The 22,155-nt window shown below is 41.1% G+C and overlaps 1 protein-coding gene across 3 annotated transcripts in view; it reads right to left on the minus strand.

Moving 5' to 3' along the window:
- Positions 1 to 21,209, minus strand: part of LOC137327204 (glutamate receptor ionotropic, kainate 1-like) — a 297,693-nt gene extending 276,484 nt beyond the window's left edge. For all 3 annotated transcript variants that reach the window (XM_067992767.1, XM_067992764.1, XM_067992766.1), the window contains exon 1: positions 20,623 to 21,209. In XM_067992767.1, the coding sequence (XP_067848868.1) occupies positions 20,623 to 20,743 (121 nt within the window). In that variant the 5' untranslated portion in view covers positions 20,744 to 21,209. The remainder of the gene's footprint in view (positions 1 to 20,622) is intronic.
- Positions 21,210 to 22,155: the final 946 nt, after the last annotated feature.

Genomic DNA, 22,155 nt, shown 5'->3' on the forward strand with positions numbered 1-22,155 from the left:
CTTGCATCTTTCTGTAATTTGCCCGCAAATTTTCTCCTCTATCTCCTTCCCATTATTTGGTGGCCTATAGTATACACCCAGTAGTGTAATAGCTCCTCCAATGTTCCTTAATTCTAACCATATAGATTCTGTCTTTGACCCCTCAACTACATCATCCCTTTCCAGTGCTAGAATAGTTCCTTTGATCACTGTCATCCCCCTCCTTTCTTTCCTGAATACCTTGTAGCCAGGAATATTAAGTACCCAATCCTCCCCTTTTTTGAACCAGGTCTCTGTTATTGTCACTATATCATAGTCCCATGTGGCAACTTGTGCCCGCAGCTCACCAACCTTATTTACCATGTACATCAAACTCTGATGATCAACTCTTAGACTGCCTCGCATCTGTCCTGTTTGATCCCTCTTATTTCTGAACTATTCTTTACTCTAGTGCTATTAGTCCCTCCAAGTCCTTTGAGAGGAGAAATAACGTGCACAATGTTTCATCCTGGTGCCCATCCCCCTGCCAAATTAGTTTAAACCCTCCCCCACAGCACAAGTTAACCTCACCATGAGGACATTGGTCCAGCTCTGTTGAGGTGCAACCCATCCACCTTGAACAGATCCCTCCTGTCCCAGAACTGGTCCCAAAGTCCCAGAAATCTGAAGCCCGCTCTCCTGCACCATTTCTCCAGCCACGCATTAACCTGTCTTATCCTGCTATTCCTGTACTCACTAGCATGTGGCATTGGGAGTAATCCAGAGGTTACTACCTTTGAGGTCCTGCTTTTTAACTTCCTCCCTCGCTCCTGAAACTCTGACTGCAGGACCTCAACTCATTTCTTTCCTAGGTCATTGGTTCCCACATGGGCCATGACTTCTGGCTGTTCCCTTTCCCCCTCAAAATGTTCTGCACCCTCTGAGTGATGTCCTTTACCCTGGCACCAGGGAGGCAACACATCATGCAGGACTCACATCGACTGCTGCAGAAACACCTGTCTATCTCCTTGACTACTGAATCCCCTATAACCACTGCATTCCTGAACTTCGCCGTGCCCTCCTGTGCAGTCCTTTGCCCCACAGTGCTATGTTCCAGACTGCACTCCTTCGAGGTGTCGTCACCCTCATTATCCAACACTGAAAACCGGTTAGTGAGTGACACACTCCCGGAGGATTCCTGCACTGTCTGCCTCTTCCTACCCTGCCAGATGGCCACCCACTTACTGTCCTGAGCTTTCTGTGGCTGTGGTGACCACCTCCTGGAATGTACGATCCAGTAAATTCTCAGCCTCCAGTATGCCTTGCAGTGATTCCAGCTGCTCCTCAAGCTCAGAAACTCTGAGCTCGAGCTCGAGCAACCAGAGACACTTCCTGCACACATGGTCACCCAGGACACCTGAAGGGTCCTGGAGTTCCCACGTAGTGCAGGAATTGCAGGTGATGATGTGCTGCTGTCGATTCTCTCCCACTTCTTATGAGGCCTCTCCTCGGGTCTCTCACAATAGTTAAATTAAAATGTGTTGGTATTTAATTTTAATAGTCCGAACAAAATTTCAAACTCTTAGTGGTCTCAGGTAATGAAGCAGTTGTTAATCCTGCACGTACATAGAAATACAGTCATCATTTGGAACCATTCCGCACAAACTGCATTAGTTGCCAAAAACACTTCTCGTTCTACTGGTTGTCCCTCTCCCATTATGTGATGAGTTGCTAATCTAAAAAAACAAAGTATTCCTGGCCTTCCTTGCCTGCCAAAGGGCTGATTAATGTGTAAATGAAGCAGTCAGTCACTCACTGGCACATTGAGGATATTCCAAGACACAAATTACATTACAGTCACAAAACTACATTACAGTCGCACCTTTAGAGATAATGACGGTAATCGGAAGCATACCTGGCAAAGTAATTGAATTAGATGGCAGTAATGCAAGGGATGCACACAGGCATTATGTACACATAGCCATTTGCTGCATCTGCTTCTTGAGTGGGGTTACCGACTAGTCCAAAAAATTTCTTTCTTTCTCCTCCACCCATTGTGCAAATGAGTTTTATTGAACATAATAAATGTGCCCCGTCAGAGGTGGACTGGCCATGTGAAAAATCAGGAGATTTCCTGAGTGCCCCTGTGAACGGTTCCATAGCGCTGTGTTATCGGCGCACCCCTTTTTCCGTGAGAATCCCAAAGAATCCTGTACCCTTTTGTGGGAGCCAGTCTGCCCTTGTGGACTAGGGCCTTTCACCATCCATTGTTCATAATGCATTCATTTGAAATATGCACTCGAGTGTGGAAATGTTATAACATTTTGAAACCATTCACTGCATGCTGCCATTACAGAACTAGAGCCTCTGTCCACTCTGCAAACTTTCAGTATTAAAAATACTGCCTGGCACTTTCCCACAATCACAGGCAACAGCAGGGAATACATTAGATTGCGCTGTTGGTAACAAATACGTTAATGGAAGATAGCCAAGATGTACTTAGTCACACAAGGAAAAACAAGTCCAGAACCATTGATATTTGGTAATCATGTATAAATGAACAACAGGATGTTTTCCCTGGCTACAGAGTCTAGAACTAGGGGTCATAGTCTCAGGAAAAGAGGTCGGACATTTAGGATTGAGATGAGGAGGAAATTCTTCACTCAGAGGGTGGTGAATATTTGGAATTCTTAACCCCAGAGGCCTGTGGATGCTCAGTCATTGAATATATTCAAGTCTGAGATCGATAGTTTTTTGGACTCTAAGGGAATGAAGGGATATGGGGATTGGGCAGGAAAGTGGAGTTGAGGCTGAAGATCAGCCATGATCTTACTGAATGGCGAAGCAGGCTCAAGGGGCCGTATGCCCTACTCCTGCTCCTATTTCTTAAGTTTTTATGTTCCTATCTTCTAATGCTTACTCTCTGCCCACTGTCAGGAAACTTTATAAAGAAAAAGTTCTTTGTATGGGTGTCAGTTCTGTCAGAACTGAAATTCTTGAACAATAGGGAGCAATACTGCAGCTAACAATAATGCATAATAAGCAGTTTGCCTATGCTCCTCTAATAAATAATTTAATAGAAATAACATTTTACCGTCATTTTATTACAAGTACCACAATATTGCTTTAATGATGAACTGTTCAAAATCTCATGATTCCCCTGATTAAATTATAGAGTTCATTGTGATAAAATGCAGAAATCATTATTTCCAAATTTATATTTTGGATGAATTGTTGTATTCATCGAGGTTGCAAAAGTCAATATTGCTTATAGAAGACTGGTCCACTTCGGACCAATTAGCACTCCCAGTTCAAGTATACTGTGGGACAGATGTAAAGCAAAGTTCTTTTGCTCTGCCCCAAGAATGTGCTATAACCCCAGTCTCAAGACAATATTTCCTACTGCAATGGTTTGAAGTTTTCCATTTCACACACAAGCTATCCTTAGGATGAGTATTGACATCTGAAATAACACCTCTCAAACATATTTCACACAGCAGCCTTAGAACCATTAGACGAAGAAGACTAGCTTTATAGACAGATCAGATTATAACCACTCCAACCCATCATTTAAATTCTCGATTTATTTCATCCCTTCAAAAGGACAAGTTTTACCATAGAACAAATTTCAGTTTTATAACTTCTACACATTACTAAAAGATAGTATCTTTTTGTCCATACATGGCAGATGCACAATATGTCACCTCCCTTTTCACAGGAGCATCAAGGAAGCATTTTTCAGATGAATATGGTCAATTATGGATGTTTTAAATCATAATTGCTTTAATTGATAAAATATAACAGTTAAAATTTAGACAACCAACAACAAATGAAGATAAAGAACTAATATATCAATAGGGTCTCTGTAAGGGCAGAGCCCAGCAGGCTTACGAAGGCCAAGACCGAATGACAAATTTAAAATGGCATGGCAGAGCAATGCCCAGAGGTCACTCTACCCAGAGTGGAACAAAGAAAAGGTAAAGATAAAAAGGGCCTATAGAGTTGAGAGAGCATTTCTCCAACACATTGCAAGATCCAGTACCAATTTTAAGTAATGTCTATATGTAACTGTTATATCAGCATTAATTGTAAGCTATTACAGTTAATAGCTGTATTAGTTATTAACAGAGCTAATATGGGGAAGTGGATCATAATATGATTGAATTTTACATTGAGTTTGAAAGTAACGTACTTAAGTCAGAAATTAGAGTCTTAAACTTAAATAAAGCCAATTACAAAGGTATGAGAGGTGAGTTGCCAAAGGTAAATTGGGAAATTAAATTAAAAGGTTTGATAGTTGAAAAGCAATGGCAAACATTTAAAGAAATATTTCAATAGTCTCAACAAATATACATTCCATTGAGAAATAAAAACTCCACGGGAAGAGTGATTCACCCATGGCTAACTAAAGAAGTTAAGGGGAGTATTAGATTGAAAGAAGAGGCCTATAATGTTGCCAAGAAGAGTAATGAACCTGGGGATTGGGAGGGTTTTAGGAATCAACAAAGGACTACCAAAAATTTGATAAAAAGGGAGAAAATAGAATATGAAAATAAACTAGCAAGAAATATAAAAACAGATTGTAAGAGCTTCTACTAGTATGTAAAAAGGAAGAGAGTAGCAAAAGTAAACGTTGGTCCCTTAGAGACTGAGACAGGAGAAATTATAATGGGAATCAGGAAATGGCAGATGTGCTAAAAAAAAATTTGTATCTGTCTTCACAGTAGAAGACACAAAAAGCATACCAAAAATAATGGGGAACCAAGGGGCTAATGAGAGTGAGGAACTTAAAACAATTAATATCACTAGAGAAAAAGTACTGGACAAACTAATGGGACTAAAAGCCAACAAATCCCCTGGACCTGATGGCCTACATCCTAGGGTTCTAAAAGAGGTGGCTGTACAGATAGTGGATGCATTGATTATCATCTTCCAAAATTCTCTAGATTCTGGAACAGTCCCAGTGGGCTGGAAGGTACCAAATGTTACCTTGCTATTCAAGAAGGAAGGGAGAGAGAAAACAGGGAACCACGGGCCAATCAGCCTGACATTGGTCGTCAGGAAAATGCTGGAATCCATTATTAAGGAAGTGGTAACAGGGCACTTAGAAAATCATAATATGATTAGGCAGAGTCAACATGGTTTTATGAAAGGGAAATCGTGTTTGACAAATTTATTAGAGTTTTTTTGAGGATGTAACCAGCAGGGTAGATAAAGGGGAACCAGTGGATGTAATATATTTGGACTTTCAAAAGGCATTCGATAAGGTGCCACGTAAAAGGTTGTTACACAAGGTAAGGGCTCATGGGGTTGGGCGTAATATATTAGCAAGGAGAGAGGATTGGCTAAAGGACAGAAAACAGAGAGTAGGGATAAACGGGTCATTCTCAGGTTGGCAGTCTGTAACTAGTGGGCTGCCACAAGGATTGGTGCTTGGGCCTCAGCTATTTATAATCTATATTAATGACTTAGATGAAGGGACCGAGTGTAATGTATCCAAGTTTGCTGACGATACAAAGCTAGGTGGCAAAGCAAGCTGACAGGAGGACACAAAGGGGCCAATTTTCAGATGGCTGAGCAGGTGCGTTGGGGGCGGGGGGCTCCGAAAATGGTGGAATCCCGGAGCGGGTTCGGAGCCCGGCTCCAACCCGCTCACTCCCGGGTTCCCCAATGACGCATTCGGGTACGTGCGCAGCTCCCACATGTAGGACTCCCATCGGCAATTAAAGCCGGCGGGATGATAATTTAGATACTTATTTAGCTGGTTGAGGTACTTGACAGACCTCATTGAGTGGAGATTTTGGCAGGGGTACAATTTTGAAGGAGTCTTAGCGTGTTTCCCATGCTGTGGGAAACACTCCCTGTTGGAGCACTCATCTTTCAGCCAGCAGCCAGTGGGAGATGCAAAGGTCGGGGCGGTGATGTGGAAGATGGAGTGTAGGAGAATGAGTAAGTGTACTCACTTTGGCTGATCTAGTTAGGTCACTGAAGCGCTTCCTGCACTGGATCCATGTGCAGGAGACGTTGCTGCTGCTGGTGACCTCCTCTGCCACCGCGAGCCAGGCCTTCTTGGTGGCAGAGACAGGCCACTTCCTCCCGTCTGCCGGATAGAAAATATCACTCCTCCAGTAAGACCTGGAGTGAGGCATCAGTAAATCTGGGAGCAGCCTTTCCCCTGGGCTGCTCCATTCTATAATTTTGGTTCTTTGCTGCAGGAGCAGCATCGGAGGACTGCCCCTTTAAGTAGGGCTCCTCCAGCTGATAGCCTGTGAAGCGGGTGCGCAGGCCGCCCGCTGTGCAGGTTTCCAACGGGGAAACAGACGGATTTCACTGGGCGGGTTACCCACGCACCCAGTTGCCATCCCGCCTCCCTGGTAATATCGGGGCCAAAGAGTCTGCAAAGAGATATAGACAGACAAAGTGAGAGGGCAAGAAGGTGGCAATTGGAGTATAATGTGGGGAAATGTGAAGTTATTCACTTTGGTAGGAAGAATAGAAAAACAGAGTATTGTTTAGACAGTGAGAAACAATTAAATGTTGGTGTTCAGAGAGACTTGGGTGTCCTCGTGCAAGAAACACAAAAAGTTAGTATGCAGGTACAGCAAACAATTAGGATAGCAAATGGCATGTTGGCCTTTACTGCAAGGGGATTGGAACAAAAGAATAAAGAAGTCTTACCACAGTTGTACAGGGCTTTAGTGAGACCTCACCTGGAGAACTGCGTACAGTTTTGGTCTCCTTATCCAAGGCAGGATATACTTGCCTTGGAGGCGGTGCAGCAAAGGTTCACTAGATTAATTCCTGGGATGAGAGGGTTGTCCTATAAAGAGAGGTTGAGTAGAATGGGCCTATACTCTCTGGAGTTTAGAAGAATGAAAGGTGATCTCATTGAAACATATCAGATTATGAGGGGGCATGACAGGGCAGATGCTGAGAGTCTAGAACTAGGGGAGCATAGTCGCAGGATAAGGGGTCGGCCATTCAAGACTGAGATGAGGAGGAATTTCTTCACATGGAGGGTTGTGAATCTTTGGAATTCTCTACCCCAGAGGACTGTGGATGCTGAGTCATTGAGTATATTCAAGGCTGAGATGGATAGATTTTTGGACTCAAGAGGACTCAAGGGATATGGGGATTGGGCGGAAAAGTGGAGTTGAGATTGAAGATCAGCCATGATTTGATTGAATGGCACAGCAGGCTCGAGGGGCCATGTGACCTACTCCTGCTTCTATTTCATATGTTATTATGTTCTTAAGAATTTTGGAAATAATATATACTTTTCTCCTGCAATTTGAGATTTTTTTTTTAAAATGCTGACGTTTTGGGATTTTGGTAATTGGGAAAAGAACACCTTCCCACTTTTTGCACCCAGTAACATCATTTACTCAGGGGTCAGCTATGACCACAGGTAAAAGTGGGCCAGAATGGTCCAAGAAGACATTCTGGCCCTTCACCAACCTTACCTAATTTTGGCTCCTAGTGTTAATAGAAAACTAGTGAATTCAGCATTTTTTTTCCACTGAACCTGATGTGATCCTGCTCCAGCCTCAGTCTGAAACTACTGTCACTGCCAACTGAGCCCAGCTCCTAACTACCAGAGCCTGCCTGGTTCAGTTTGAGTATCAAGGTAAGAATGATTGTGCATAGTGCAACGTTTTGATGAAAATTCTGAAAATAATTTATTGTCATTTAATCACTCCTGTCCTCTACCCTATCACAGACCTTTCCCTCTTGTACTTTCCCTGCCCCCCTCCTTCCCCCAGCTCTGTACTTGCTTAAATGCTGTTGATCTCAGACATCTTCCAGTTCTGAAGAAAGGTCATCGACTTGCAATGTTAGCTGTTTCTCTCGCCACATATGCTGCCTGACCAGCTGAGTGATGTCCAGCGTTTTCTGATTTTACCCCAACCTCAGTAGATCATTCGCCACTGTAGACATGTGGCATTTCCATTTCTCACAGACGTGATTGCGGTTTCTGAGTGAGACTGCGGTTTGAAATAATAAGGACTTACAACACATCATAAAGACTTGTCTGCCTCATTGACAGCTCTACACTATTTCACAAATTATTACATATGGGTAGGAGGTTCATGGACTGATTTCAGAGAAATATCAGATCTAGCTGTTATTTTATTTATTCAATACAATGTTCAAAGTGGTAATAGACGTAGAGATGAGTGGCAGAGATCTTGACGGCACCACAGAACGAGTGGAGATGATGGTGATCTGCAGATCATCACTACAGCAAGATAGACTGCAGGCAGAAATTTCAAACTTGATCAACACCAGAAACAATGAGATAATGGGGCAGAAATCACTCCCGAAATAACGGTGAGCTCAACAGCGCTCTCCGTTGTTAGTGGCGAAATGGAGGAGCAAGTTCCTGCTTTTACATATGCGCAGTGAAATGCAGAAATACGGAACATGCTCCTACTGGTTCGCCAGCGATATGACAGCTTCGAATTAATGGTACATCGCCGGCTGCAATCAGGAAAATCATTGAAAAAGTGCAAACTTGCTTATCAGCCCAGCTGGAAAGTAACTAATTACGCCACAAAATAGGTACACTTAAAAATACAGGTCTAAACTAAGTTTTAACAGCGCGGTAAGTCTTAATGACTGCCAAAAAACTAAAAATTAACTTTTAAAAATGTGGAGTCTCGTTACTCCTTATTTTAATAGTTTATGGTCATTAAAAAAAAATTTTAAAATTGAAACCTTTACTTTTCCCTTCTGTCTCTTTTATTTAATTCAATTATTTCTTACCCTCTCATTTTTTTTGCTGTCTATAACTGTTTTTACAATGATTTTATCTTGTACCTTTCACTTCCTGGTTTAACAATTCAAGACTGCAGAGACAGTGAACGCAGCTTGTCAAAAATGCCTGATTGGTCGAGGGGAGAGATTGATCCTCTTGTTTCTCCCAGGGTCCTAGCTTTGCCTGAACTGGTGCTGGGCGCTGGGCTCTTCTCCGCTTCCTATTCGAGGAAGTGGTGGACGAGAAGATTGCGGTAAGTTAGTGGGTTAGTATAAATCTATGGAGTGGCGAGCAGTGTCGGTTCACCGCTCCATAGATTTCTGCCCCAATGTCCATCACTAAAGAGCAGATATGGACAACCGGATTACAATCAATCATATGCAAAAACAAGTGGATTTTTTTTCCAATTTGGATGGGTTCATAACAGAGACTTGTGCATATTCACTGAGCATCAAGGGGAGAAATTCAATTGCATCAGGACAATTGAAAAAGACTGGATACCATCTAGAAATCAGAAGTGATAACAGTGGAATTGAAGTCAAGGCTTTATCGTTCCAGCCATCCTTTATGGCAGTGAAATATGGACATTAAAGGCAGGTGATAAATGAAAGAGTCTCAATTTTGTAATATTCTGTTTGCAGAAGACATTGGGTACAAGCAGACTCCAATAACGATGAACTGAGGACAAACAACAAAACAATATGAAAACGAAAGCAAAATACAGCAGATGAAAGGACATTGACCGGAAACGTTGGGGACAATCTTAATCTAACTCACCTGTCGGGAAACTGACAGGAACCGGCAGTCAATGGAGAGCAATATCGGACAGGGTATAAAAGCAACGTTCCACCTGACGCTGCCTGACCTGCCGACTGTTTCCAGCATTTTCTGTTTTTATTTCATAATGATGGACTTACCAAAAACAAAAGATTGGTTCTCCAACTCCACCCCCAATCAGTTTAGACTGGATTCAACCTCGGTTCTCGAGGTAAAGGATAACACTGTTACTCACTGGGCCACCCAGTCTCCATTAAATCCATTGGATTTGGTGAATTAGCTTTATGGATGCATTTAGCAGGTCACTTTTACATTTGCTGACACTATTAAATACGCGTGGGTTGAATTTCTGCAGGGGCTCTGCTCATCTGCCATTCCTTTAGCAGAAGAAATGTGGAAAACATGTAAACAATGTTTTGTGCCATTTTTCTGGGGTTTCAACAAAATTATGATGGAAGCTCAGGAGAACCCCAGCAGAAATTCAACCCTTTGAAATTATATTATAGTCAACATAAGCAATATATCAGAATAATTTATATGTTGCAATATCAGTATTTATTCTCTAGACACTGGTATTGCAACATGTAAAATTGCTATTTATGCAAAGCATGTGCACCTTCTGTTCAAAATCTGTACCTTTAAAGATTAATGACTGCAGTTTTCAACATCATAGGGGCTTCTCCTTAAAATGGATAATTTGTCCAATTACAATAAAGTAACATCTTCATTCTGCTTAAACATAATGATTTTAATTTTTTGTGCTTCAAAAAGGGGCACAAAAATTTATATGTCAAGATTTTTGTAAAGCAAATTTTAAAAAAATGCAACACTCACCCCAACCACAGTTACAGGAAATTTGTCTAGTTTTTTTCTCAAAATGGCTCATCTTACCAAGTTTCTAGCCTTTCCCAAAAACATTTCTTGTCTCCCTTCCCTTCAATTCCTTCCTGGGATATAGTTTCATGGTGTCCACCTGCACTTATGTACCTGGTGCAAGTGGCCATTATTCACACATAACCCTTTATAGAGAGAATGTTTTTTGATCACACTCAAGCTCACCCCATTTATGGTCATTGGTGTAGGACAGGACGGGACCCATATACAGTCAGAGATACAGACGGTCATACCAGGTGTATCTCACCGATCGGAGTGACAATTTGCACAGCAGGCTTCTTACAAACGGGACCATGGGCGAGGGGGTGGGGGGGCAGCTGTGTCCTCATTTCAGGAAGATCCCCTTCAACACCCCCACAGCCAAGCCACCTTCATCAGATTTTCCAACATCCTTACTATGGGAGGAAAGGACCCCCAGATGCCCCCTAAGTGGTATTGGAACCGGCAGGCAAATTAGGGAAGCTCCCTCTCATCCCACAAAGTCCAGGGTCAGCAGCAGAGGTTCCTGGCAGGCATATCGGGGCACTGACACACAGATGCATCCCATCGTAGATATTCCAAGGTCTTCCTTTCTTGGATAGAATTCAGAGTTCTGAATAAGGATACATGACCAAAACTAAATTAATATTGCATATTGCAATTCAGACTGATGCCTCCCACATGGCCAGCAATGTGGAATGGGCCTAGATCGATTGGAAAGTGTGTACTATGCTACACTTGCAATTTTACTGCTGCATTTATGTGAATGACTGCCAATAAAAGTTTTTATACCAACAGTAAATTCTAGGCTATGCTGTCAAAAGTCCTGAATGAAAAAGGATAAACAGTAAGTAACCACTATGAGAGCCTCTTGCAGTATACATGGTAGGAATAGAATGGAATACACTATTTAGAAGCAAACATCAGGTCAGAGAAACAAATGAGGAAAAGAATCCTGAATCATCTATTGAAGATGAAGCAACCAGAGTCTGACACAATTCTCTCCTCTTCATCAGATCAGAGATCAACAGAGAGGAGGATGCAAAACCCTGTCCACAGCCAAGAGAAATTTCAGGAATAAGAGGAACTAATAAGGAGACTAAATGTCTGGAAAGACATATTCAAAGGTTGAAGATTCTGGATACAACTATGTATAAATAATTTATCTCAGAAACTAATGAGAGATCCTATATTACAACACAGGTATACTATATATTACAGGAATATCAATAATGTTTCTAAAGGAAAATCACTAAGAACAATATAGTTCAAAATAAGTTTTTTGTTTAACTCATTCTCACAAAGTGGGAGTCGCTGGTGAGGCTGGCATTTATTGTCCATCCCTAATTGCCCTTGATAAAGTGATGGTGGGCCTTGTTCCTGAACAGTTGCAGTCTGTGTGGTGAAGATGCTCCCACAATGCTGTTAGGTAGGGAGTTCCAGAATTTTGACCCAGCGACGTTGGAGGAACGGTGATATATGTCCAATGTCAGTATAGTGTGTTACTTGGAGGAGAACTTGGAGGTGATGATGTTCCCACGCACCTGCTCCCCTTCTGCTTCGAGATGGTGGAGGTCGTGTATTTGGGAGGTACTGCTGAAGAAGCCTTGGTGAGTTGCTGCAGTGCATCCTGTAATTAGATCGCTCTGCAACCACAGGTACGCTGGTGGTGGACGGGTGGATGAAGTGCGGATTAAGCGGACTTTGTCCTGGATAGTATCGAGCCTCTTGAGTGTTGTTGCACTAGACAAGTGGAGGGTATTTCATCACATTCCTGACTTGTGCATTGTAGGGGGTGGAGAGTCAAATGTTCTTGTTTTGAAGAAAGAGAGAAAGAAAGATGTAATAATCTACCAATCCGAGTGTAAGAATTTATAAGTGTTCCCTCAATGTTGGAATTAAGCACAGTTAGATTTAAAGTTGTCACCCATGGCTCAGGGTAGCACTCTCACCTCGGAGTCAGAAAGTCGTCGGTTCAAGTCCCACTCCAGCAACATGAGTACATAATCCAGGCTGATGCTCCAGTACTATGGGAGTGCTGCACTGTCGGGGGTGCCGTCTTTTGGATGAGACGTTAAACTGAGGGCAGAAGTGGCCTCAGTTTCTCAGGTGGACGTGAAGAATCCCATGGCAATATTTGAAGGAGAGCAGGGGATTTCTCCCCAGTGTCCTGGTCCACATTTATCCCTCGACCGACATAACTATAACAGATTATCTGATCGTGATCATGTTGCTGTTTGTGGGATCTTGCTGTGTGCAAATTGGCTGCCACGTTTCCCTACATACAACAGTGACTATACTTCAAAAGTACTTTATTGGCTGTAAAGCTAATTTCACCAACAGTAACTTCTAGGCTATAGTTGTTATTCTTGATTACAATAACCCCCTCCCCTGACTACTAAGGGGATTACACAGATCAAAAGCATAGAACCTACACCATCATGAAGATCAGTTGGATGGATTGGATTCTATAGACCCAGCCAGACCACAAGAGTTCAGATGCACAAACTACGTTATAATTTATTAGATAATGGGCCAGATTTTGCTGTGAGCAGCGAATCAACGGCGCTCACCTTTCGTTAGACTTCCACATAGACTTTCAATGAGCTTTTCCACTGCAAGTTACTGTAAGTTAGAGATCCAAAAAGCACGGGGGCCTCTACAGGGCATCTGGGACCTGTGTGAATGGGGCAAGCAGCTGTGTATCTCCTTAACCAATCAGATTGAAGCATCGTTAATAACAGCGCAGTCAGAACCAGGAAGTGGAAGTTAGAAAAGTGAATTCAATGTCAAATCAGTTACAGAAAGTGAAATAAAGAGAGGCAAAGAAGTATTGAATTAAAAGACAGAGATAAAAGAGACAGAAAGAAAAAGAAAAGAAAAGTACATCATTTTTTTTGAAATGTCCAACAACAATTAGAATCTGAAAGAATGAGACTCCACACTTGTAAAAGTACATTTTCAGTGCCAGAGAGGTTGTTTGGCAGTCATTAAGACTTACCATGCCATTAAAAGTTTGCTTGGACTTAAAAAAAAGTGACGTACCTTTTTCCTGGAGGAAACTTTGTGCTGTTGCAGTCATTTCAACGCTGAGTCAGCCGGCGAGATCTCCTTCCCTCGAAGCTTCTGGGGGAGCAGGGCATCTCGGACAGCAACTTTCAGATTTCTGCGTTTAATTGCATGTATGTGGTCGCCAGAAGTTGCCATCCGATTTGCATTGAAGTAATAGCGAGTGCTGTTAGGCATGCCATTATTTTTAGAGCAAAATCCAGCCCAAGTCCAAAGCATGAAGGTACACTAAATTTTTGCTCATGGGCTGTTATGATGGCATCATGCATGCATTGAACAGCGGACACATTGTACTGCATACACAATGGCCAACTTTCTTAATAGGTTAAACTTGGCCAAATTTTTGATTTTTGTTTAAACTGAATTGAAATGGTGGGATTTGAACTCACATTCCCTAGATTATTAGCCCAGAAACATAACCACTACACAAACTAATTCTTGAAACCAACAGTTTCTTCACGTCTCTCAAGTTCAATCAATTGCTAACTCCTCTTGCCTTTGATGACTCCACCTTATTGATCTATTGACAGTCTTAGCCTCACTATCTATACTGATTTCAAAAGGAACTTACAGCTCTTTCATTGCTAAAATGATCTCCAAAAAGTTCAGTTTCCTTTTTCATGCCAAAAATTTATTATGGCTTCAGGAACTGAACTCTATAAAGTCTATCCAAGACTTGACTGCTGCTTGAATGCATCTAGGGAGGTTTAACTCCTCTCTCACAATCCTGGCTAAGATACAAATAAAAACTTATCATTCAGTACACAATCCTACTTTCACCCTAGCCTCTGACTTCTCTTCTCTCCATTGTAGTCTTTTTTTGTCTCTCTCTATTTTAGATCAATATTACTTTGGTCAGTGTCCCATTGAACTTTTTTCTCTTGTTCATGCCAAGCTCTAAATATGCCCTTCATTCCCCGAATCTTCAAAATGTTAAAATAAAGATTCAATCTTGGTGTAAACTTATTCATTATTTTCCCATTTACTCGTCTTCTCTCTGAGCCTTTGCAACCTTGGTGATCCTCTGCATGATGAACCTGTTGAGTTGAGGTACAGAACAACCATGATCTAATGGAACGGCGGAACAGGCACAAAGAGCCGAATGGCCTACTCCTGTTCCAATGTTCCTGTGAAACTAGGTCATTCACCTGGGTTTCTCAATATAAAAATGGTTCAACCACAATTTTGGAGCAGTGTGCCAGAAGCTTTACATGACATCCAGCCTATGGTATGTCTAGTCCCATCACTACCACTGTTAATAGGCATATATGCAGCAAAAGATATAAACAAGATTCATAAAATCAGTGCCTAAACATAACTTCTCAGGAAATGACAAACGGCACTTATTTTCTTAGCTTCTGCCAGCAACCTCACTTTATTACTTGAATTATATATGACAATATTCAAAACATGTAACCAGTGACAGATATACTGGGGAGTTAACATTTTGAGTTACTTAGTTTAACTACTCCTGAATAAAGAGTGTGCGAGTTCAAAGAACAAAAGTCAATTGTGTTGAAATACAAAATCTGAAAATCCAGTGTAACTATACAGTAAAATATTTGCCAGCACCTCCCAAACCCACAACCTCTACCACCTAGAAGGACAAGAGCAACAGACATGGGAACACCATCACCTCCAAGTTCCCCTCTATCTTGACTTGGACATATATCGCCGTTCCTTCATCGTCGTTGGGTCAAAATCCTGGAACTCCCTATCTAACAACACTGTGGGAGTACCTTCACCACACAGACTGCAGCAGTTCAAGAAGGCGGCTCACCACCACCTTCTCAAGGGCAACTAGGGATGGGCAATAAATACAGGCTTTACCAGCGATGCCCATATCCCAAGAATGAATAAAAAAAATAAAAGCAGGATTTTGGCTAATATACATCTGTGCAATAGATTTGATTCCAACCATAGTCAATGTTTTTTTTTCTGAACAAAAGTGTCCTGCTAAATAAATGACTGATTTGGTTATTGCACAAGGCATGGATACAGGTCTTTGTGACACAGGTAATTTTTATAATGTGCTCATTTTCTTTCCTTTCTGCAATGCTCATAGAAGTGGATTAACTCGTCCTGAAAAAAGTCCTTTATTCCAGCCTGTGCATTCCCATGAAGAGCTTTTCTCTCATTGCTCCTTGATGAAGTAGAATTTTTGTTTTCATTTTACCTAACAGTTACTTCGAGCTGACACGTTTATGGAAAGACTAGTCATTGCAAAGACCCCAGAGCAAACTTACAAGAAAAAAAAGTTCCACATTCTTATTGTAAGGAACATCTTTTCCACAATTTCAGTGAGGAGAAATAAGTAGCAAGCATTGGGACAGCACAACACTGCTGCAAGAGAGATCTAATTGAAGTATTTGAGATAACGGCAGGAATTGTCAAAGTTAATGCAAACAATTTTACAACACCAAGTTATAGTCCAGCAATTTTATTTTAAATTCACAAGCTTTCGGAGACTTCCTCCTTCCTCAGGCAAACATTTGCCTGAGGAAGGAGGAAGTCTCCGAAAGCTTGTGAATTTAAAATAAAATTGCTGGACTATAACTTGGTGTTGTAAAATTGTTTACAATTGTCAACCCCAGTCCATCACCGGCATCTCCACATCAAAGTTAATGCAGGCAAGCCATTCACTATTGCAAATGGTTCAAATACCAGGGACACCAATTTAAGAATTATGAAATCAGTAGTAAGACAAATCATGCAAAACTTTTTTCACTTAAAGGGTATGAAGATGATTGTAAGTTACCAGGAAAATCCATTGAAGTAGTCAGCGTAAATGGGTTCAAGAGACAGTGAGATAAATTCTCGTAAAACAGAGAAGAGATTGAGGACCATAGTGAGAAGATGGTGGGTCGGTTGGGGGGGTGGGGGGGGGAAGAGGGTTGCTCCATCAAAATGTTGGCTTAATAGCCTTTTCCATTCTTGAAAATTATTATGTTCTTATGGCGAGAGCATAATCAGTGCTGGTGAGTTGGAACTTAATAGTTGACTGGTACTTTCAGCGTGCAGATGAAATAATGCCGTACTTTAATAATTCCAAGTTGGAGAAATAGCAGCTTGACCTATTACCTGAAATCTGTTGTTTTCCTTTAAAATGAAGAAAAGTAAATCAATCCTGTTGTTTTTAAATGGATGCTGAGACTATCCAATCCGAATTTTGCTTTGAATCCTGAGGGAGTTGTTAATGACACAACATCCACTTAAAACAATAAAGACACAAAATACATCACAAGTTCATAGGCCAGATTGCAATGTAATCATGGCAGCACAACATAATGATCAATATAATCTAATTAAAACTTAATTTGATGCAATATAATACATTTACTTTTAAATAAGATCGACTCTTTTAAAAGGGTAGAACTTCCCTCTTCTTCAAATCAAGAGTTAAAAACGTGAGGAAAAAAGACAGCCAAAAAAAAAATTAAATTATTGAAATCATTTACACTTTTCAAATCTACTGCTATATCTACTATATACATTTTCTTTGTTTTCCTTTATTCTCATCTTTCCATGTGTCTAGTATCTGTACAAGTTCTGTTTCTGTTCCAGCACAGACATGATGGGCCAAACGACCTCTTTCTGTGCCTTAAATTTCTATCAAAAAACTATGAAGTCTTATTTTGGGCTACACGTTTTTCCATTTTATCTCTCAGTTGCTGTTCTTACAGGCAAGAACAGATTGCAATTAACATTCATTACTATTTGCAATGAATGTAAAATCTGGCAGAAACAGAGATGATGACCAGCCAAGAAGACAAAGAATCATCAAATGAGGGGACAACTGAGAGGACAGAGAACTGGGTTGAGAACTGGACATGAGATGGGCAGAATAGCAGTACAGCAAAAAACAGAGAACATGGAGCAAAATGTTCAGTTTTACTCTACAAATGGCTGGTTAAATATTATTTCATTCTGGTAAGATAAAATTTTAATGCTGAAATCATGACCTGAAACTGCCTTTTTTGTGTTAGTTGTAACACAAAAAGGGCAGATAGAAAAGTCATTAAGTACACTACGAATTCTGAGCGATTGCCCAGAATTTCCATTCAGGACTACCAACCATCTGCTTTTGCCTGTAAGAATAAAAGCAGACAAGAAATGAAAAGGGGGATAAAATATAGCAAAAGGTAAATCTGGATTTCTTTAGTTCTTCAGGATGCATTTTATTATAAAAGGCAAAAGGTTGAGGCAAGGATTTTTCATAATTGTCAATAGCAAGATGACTATGATGTCAATAATTTCTATTTTATGAAGGTAGTTTGTAATTTTTGATGCATGCCAAAATGGAGAACAACATTGCTGATGTTTGATTAGCAGCTGTTTAATTAACATCCCATCTGTAGCTGAAATGTTTATCCATCCCCCTCTGCTTTTTGGTGGTTTATTTTATTTTCTCCATTATTTTCCCCTTCTGTGATCTGCCTCCAACATATATTTCACAGGCTGAAAGCCAGGCTTCGACCAATGTTGCTCTTAGCCTGCCAATACCCTTTCTCTGGGGAAATACTTATCCTCCACTAGGTACTCCCCGTCACAGCATGGTTGAGGTAAGAAATTCACCACGGGGACTCTCAGTTGTGCACTTGTAATCCTCCATTCCAATTGCACATCCATTCCATCTCCAATAAGCTACACCAACCACGATAAGCTCCCCAAACATGTCTTGTTATGTTTCAACCCCTGTTCCATCCTTAGGTTCATCCAGATCATGCCATTGTTCTGCAATTGAAAGGATGGGAAGCTGATTTGTTTCCAAGTCTGTAGTGATACCTTTTTGAATCACCTGCTGGGAAATTAACTGCAGCAGCATTCTTGTCACCCACCCAGGAAGCACCCTCAATCATTGCCACTTAGTAACTCCCCATACACCATCCACCTGAGATCAGGAGCTCCACCTGCTGGGAAGTCACCACAGCAGCATTCCTTTTTTCCCCTTCCACCCCTATGCAAGGGCCTTCCACCACTGCCAATTGGTGCCTCTTCTACACAGCTCAGCTGGGATCAGGAACTCTTCACAAAGGAAAGAGAGCCTATGTACATCCAGTCTACCATGCAGCCTGCTACTGCACTAGCACTTGGACCATGACGCTGCCGTGATGTTTATCTCATGAACAACACTAATTCAGAAGGATTTATTCAACACTATTAATCACTTCTCTCTTTTCAAAAGCAGAGCCAAATAGCACATATGAACACACAACTATCCACCCACTCTGCCATTAATAATGTCCCTCTACTGAATAGCAAAGAGGTAAAGTAATGGACCTGTCCATCTATCTGAATGTCTATGTGAAAATGTCAGAAGCAAAATAACTCAGGAATAGCTCCATAGATCTACAGTAATTTTTAAGGACAAGCCTCCCATGAGAATTAGATTATTTGATTGCCAATTTGGGTTCTTTCGGATTTAAAAAAAATCAAAAACGGTGGCAGCAACACTCAAAATTCCAATTTTAAAAAGACAGTAATAATGGGAGCTGTGGGTGATCTGTTTTAAATTGCAAAATCTTTTGGCATCATTCTTGATATAAATACATTTCATTCGATAAATGGAAAATCATGTCCTCTTAATTTGTTACACACAAGAGCAATTTCAGATTCTATGATGCAAAAGAAGCAAAAATACAAAGTTCCCCAATTACATATTAGGGTAAACTGTTGACATTACAGATACGAGCCACCGATCAGCAACTTCTTTATAGAGTTCCTGTTACTGCTATTGCTCAGGTCCCCCAATTCCACCCCACCCCGTCCCCTTCCACGTTTTTCATTCCAGTGAAGAAGTGCAAAGTCCTTTCTGCTGACATTTATTACTAGATAAGTGTTGAATAAACTAGTTCTTCACAGAAAAGACTGAAAAATAATCCCAACTGAATGTCTGTGTGTTCGATTTAATTGACGAAGGGATGCCAGATCAGATAATGTTGAGTGGAAGCAATCCAACTGTCCCAGTGTTTGGATGGATTACTGTTTCAATACAAACTTGGGAGGCAAGCAGTCAGATCAAGCATTTCTGAGAAAAGAAGATTATAGGTCAATGCTTAACCCGCTTGGAAAAAGGTTTAAACATATTATCAACTGAGATCAAAGAAAGTGTCCAATCAAAACCTGTGACAGGAGAGTTCGAAGTTAGTAAATGGGGCATGTTAATTCGAAACTGAGCCATATGAAGCAGCTTAGATTATGGGAAACGATTGAGGAGATAGATGGCTGATTTTCAACAGATTTACTAACGGTAAATCTAGGAGGTATAATGCCTTAAGGATTAAGAAATCATTGAAGTTTAATTGAAACACATTCTCGGCGACCTTTTCCGGTAGCTATCAGTATCTGTACTATGTGAACTGGGCGAGAGAAATGCAGCTACCATCTGGGCCCAAAAATGAGTCGATCTTACGGTCAATACTCCAGCTATAGCCATCTCATTGAAATGTGTGGCCATACTAACTTGGGGCTCGGACACATTTCCTCGTTCTTAACCTTTGAAATGTACCAGCTCCTAAAAGACACCTGTCAATGATCCTATTGCTGAATTCTATCTTCAGTTCAACCTCAGCGTGCTGAACATTCCAGATCTTTCTCAATACAATAAACTGCAGGAGAAGCAGCAATCTGGTGGCATGCACAAAAACATACTTATTTAAAAAAGCAAAACAGAACTATTCCAGAATACGGCCAGTGCTTGTTTTTTAAGATTGTGGAAGTCTTGTTGGATTTTGGAACTAAAACAACCTCTGTGACAATAAATCCGAAGACATTTCTACATTAAAATCTATCAAGGTAGACATGGTTCTTAATGTAATCTGCATTCTCCCGAAATGAAGACACTCGAGCCGGATCTGAAACTAGATCGGAGTCGTTCCAATGAAGGCAAAAATCAAGTCATGCTGACATATTCTCAACTTTCCAAAAACATACACGGGCGCTTTCTGCCTTAATAGTTCATCGCCTTATCTGCCACAGCACTTATTTCCACTTCTCCGAGGCTCACACAACACATGTAGTTCGCTGTGGTTAACAATTTGAACTTTATTCTCTCTCACTTCCATCAGAAAGAAAAATCACTGAAGTTACTAAAAGCCTTTCTTTGCCGTTCATGAAACATTAACGGTGGGCGCATTAATCACAGTAAATGGGAAACGTTCAATGAAATCAAGTTGGAAGAAACTTACCGATCCTGAGGACTTGTTGAGAACTCTGCGAGGGCACTAGAAAGATATATAGTAATAAGCAAAGTGCAGCTTTTGTATTCCTAAAAATCACGTTCGGATCGCAGCACATGGTTATCCCCATCGCCTCTCTCTCTCTCTCTCTCTAAATCAAATGACAATATTTGTTGGGATCCAGCACTCGGTGACTCTTTCCCCATTCCATGGTTGGTTACACTACTGAGCACCCAGTAGAGTAATCGGAGGCTTTCTCGCTGTCCGTCCCCTCCTCACTGCACCAAATACACACACACTCGGCTCTCTGGGGTCTGAGTCGGCAAAAAATACACACACAACCCACTGCTGCTCATCTCTCCTTGAGCGGGAGCTAGCGAGCGGTGTGCCCCGCTGGGTTAGAACTATAGGGTGAGCGTGTGTGAAACGGCGCTCAATCGGAGAAGACTCGCTTCGCCGCAGTGTCAGGCAGCGTCCGAGCTCACTGTTCAGCAGCCGACGACTTCAACATCAGCAAAACGAGATCAGCCAGAGAGAGAGGGAGAAATCCCAACCTCGCATCTATTCCTCATTCTCACTGGTGACGCTGCTCAGATCTCCAATCAAACCTTTAGACTGAGAAATTACCGTGTGACCGAGCTGGGATTAAACTCTCAACCTGCTTTCAACTTTTAAAAAAAAGTTTTCCTTGTTATCTCTGTAAAACAATAATTAATAGTTGCTTTTAATGTGACTTGTTATTTTCTAGCCCCTCACGTTTTAATATTAACAGTATATTCACATTTCTTATGAACTATTAAACAATTTATCTACAGTTAGTAACAATTACTATTACATTTCAACTTTTCTGGCCCCTCAAGTGTCACTGAACTCCTTAGGTTTCTGGTCTTCGTGGACAGAGCGTTTTAATGATTTCTGACCATTCCAGTTCAAACCAATTAAAAGAATTAAGGACCTACAACACTCAGAAAACCTTAACTCTAAGTGCTGTTACCAATCTTTCTCGACAATCCCAATTCTCACTCATCCATACCAAAACACCAGTTTATTTTTAATAACACAACGATTTTTTTACAAAATCTTTGCACTCAATGTTCTGTTATATGGAGTGGGCACCAGAGATGAGGTACCTGGTTGGGAAAGTTGGCGCACCAACTAAATGGTTTCAATCAATCAGCACATCTTCGCAAGATTATTGTTTGCGCTACTGATTTGAATCGTTTGGTTTTCACCGGCTATTTCAAAACGCATCCCATAAATTCTGTAATTGGTGATACTCAACGGTTTAGTCGTTTTAACCAGTAAAATTGACATTCTGCGCGGCTGGAACTATTCTGACTGAAGTGAAAATTTACTGGCTACCAGATTCTACCATTTGGGAGCTGGACTTTCCAATAAACCTTGTAGATTTTTTAAACTACTGGAATAATATTTGTTTTTTCGAATATTGAACGTGCGGGTTTTTGTTGCATGAACTGTAAATATTCCATAGAACCATAGAGATTCCTTAAATAAAATTCAATTCTTGGTTCCTCCAGGAGA

This window comes from Heptranchias perlo, chromosome 11 (genome assembly GCF_035084215.1).
Source record: "Heptranchias perlo isolate sHepPer1 chromosome 11, sHepPer1.hap1, whole genome shotgun sequence".
NCBI classification, from domain to species: Eukaryota; Metazoa; Chordata; class Chondrichthyes; order Hexanchiformes; family Hexanchidae; genus Heptranchias; species Heptranchias perlo.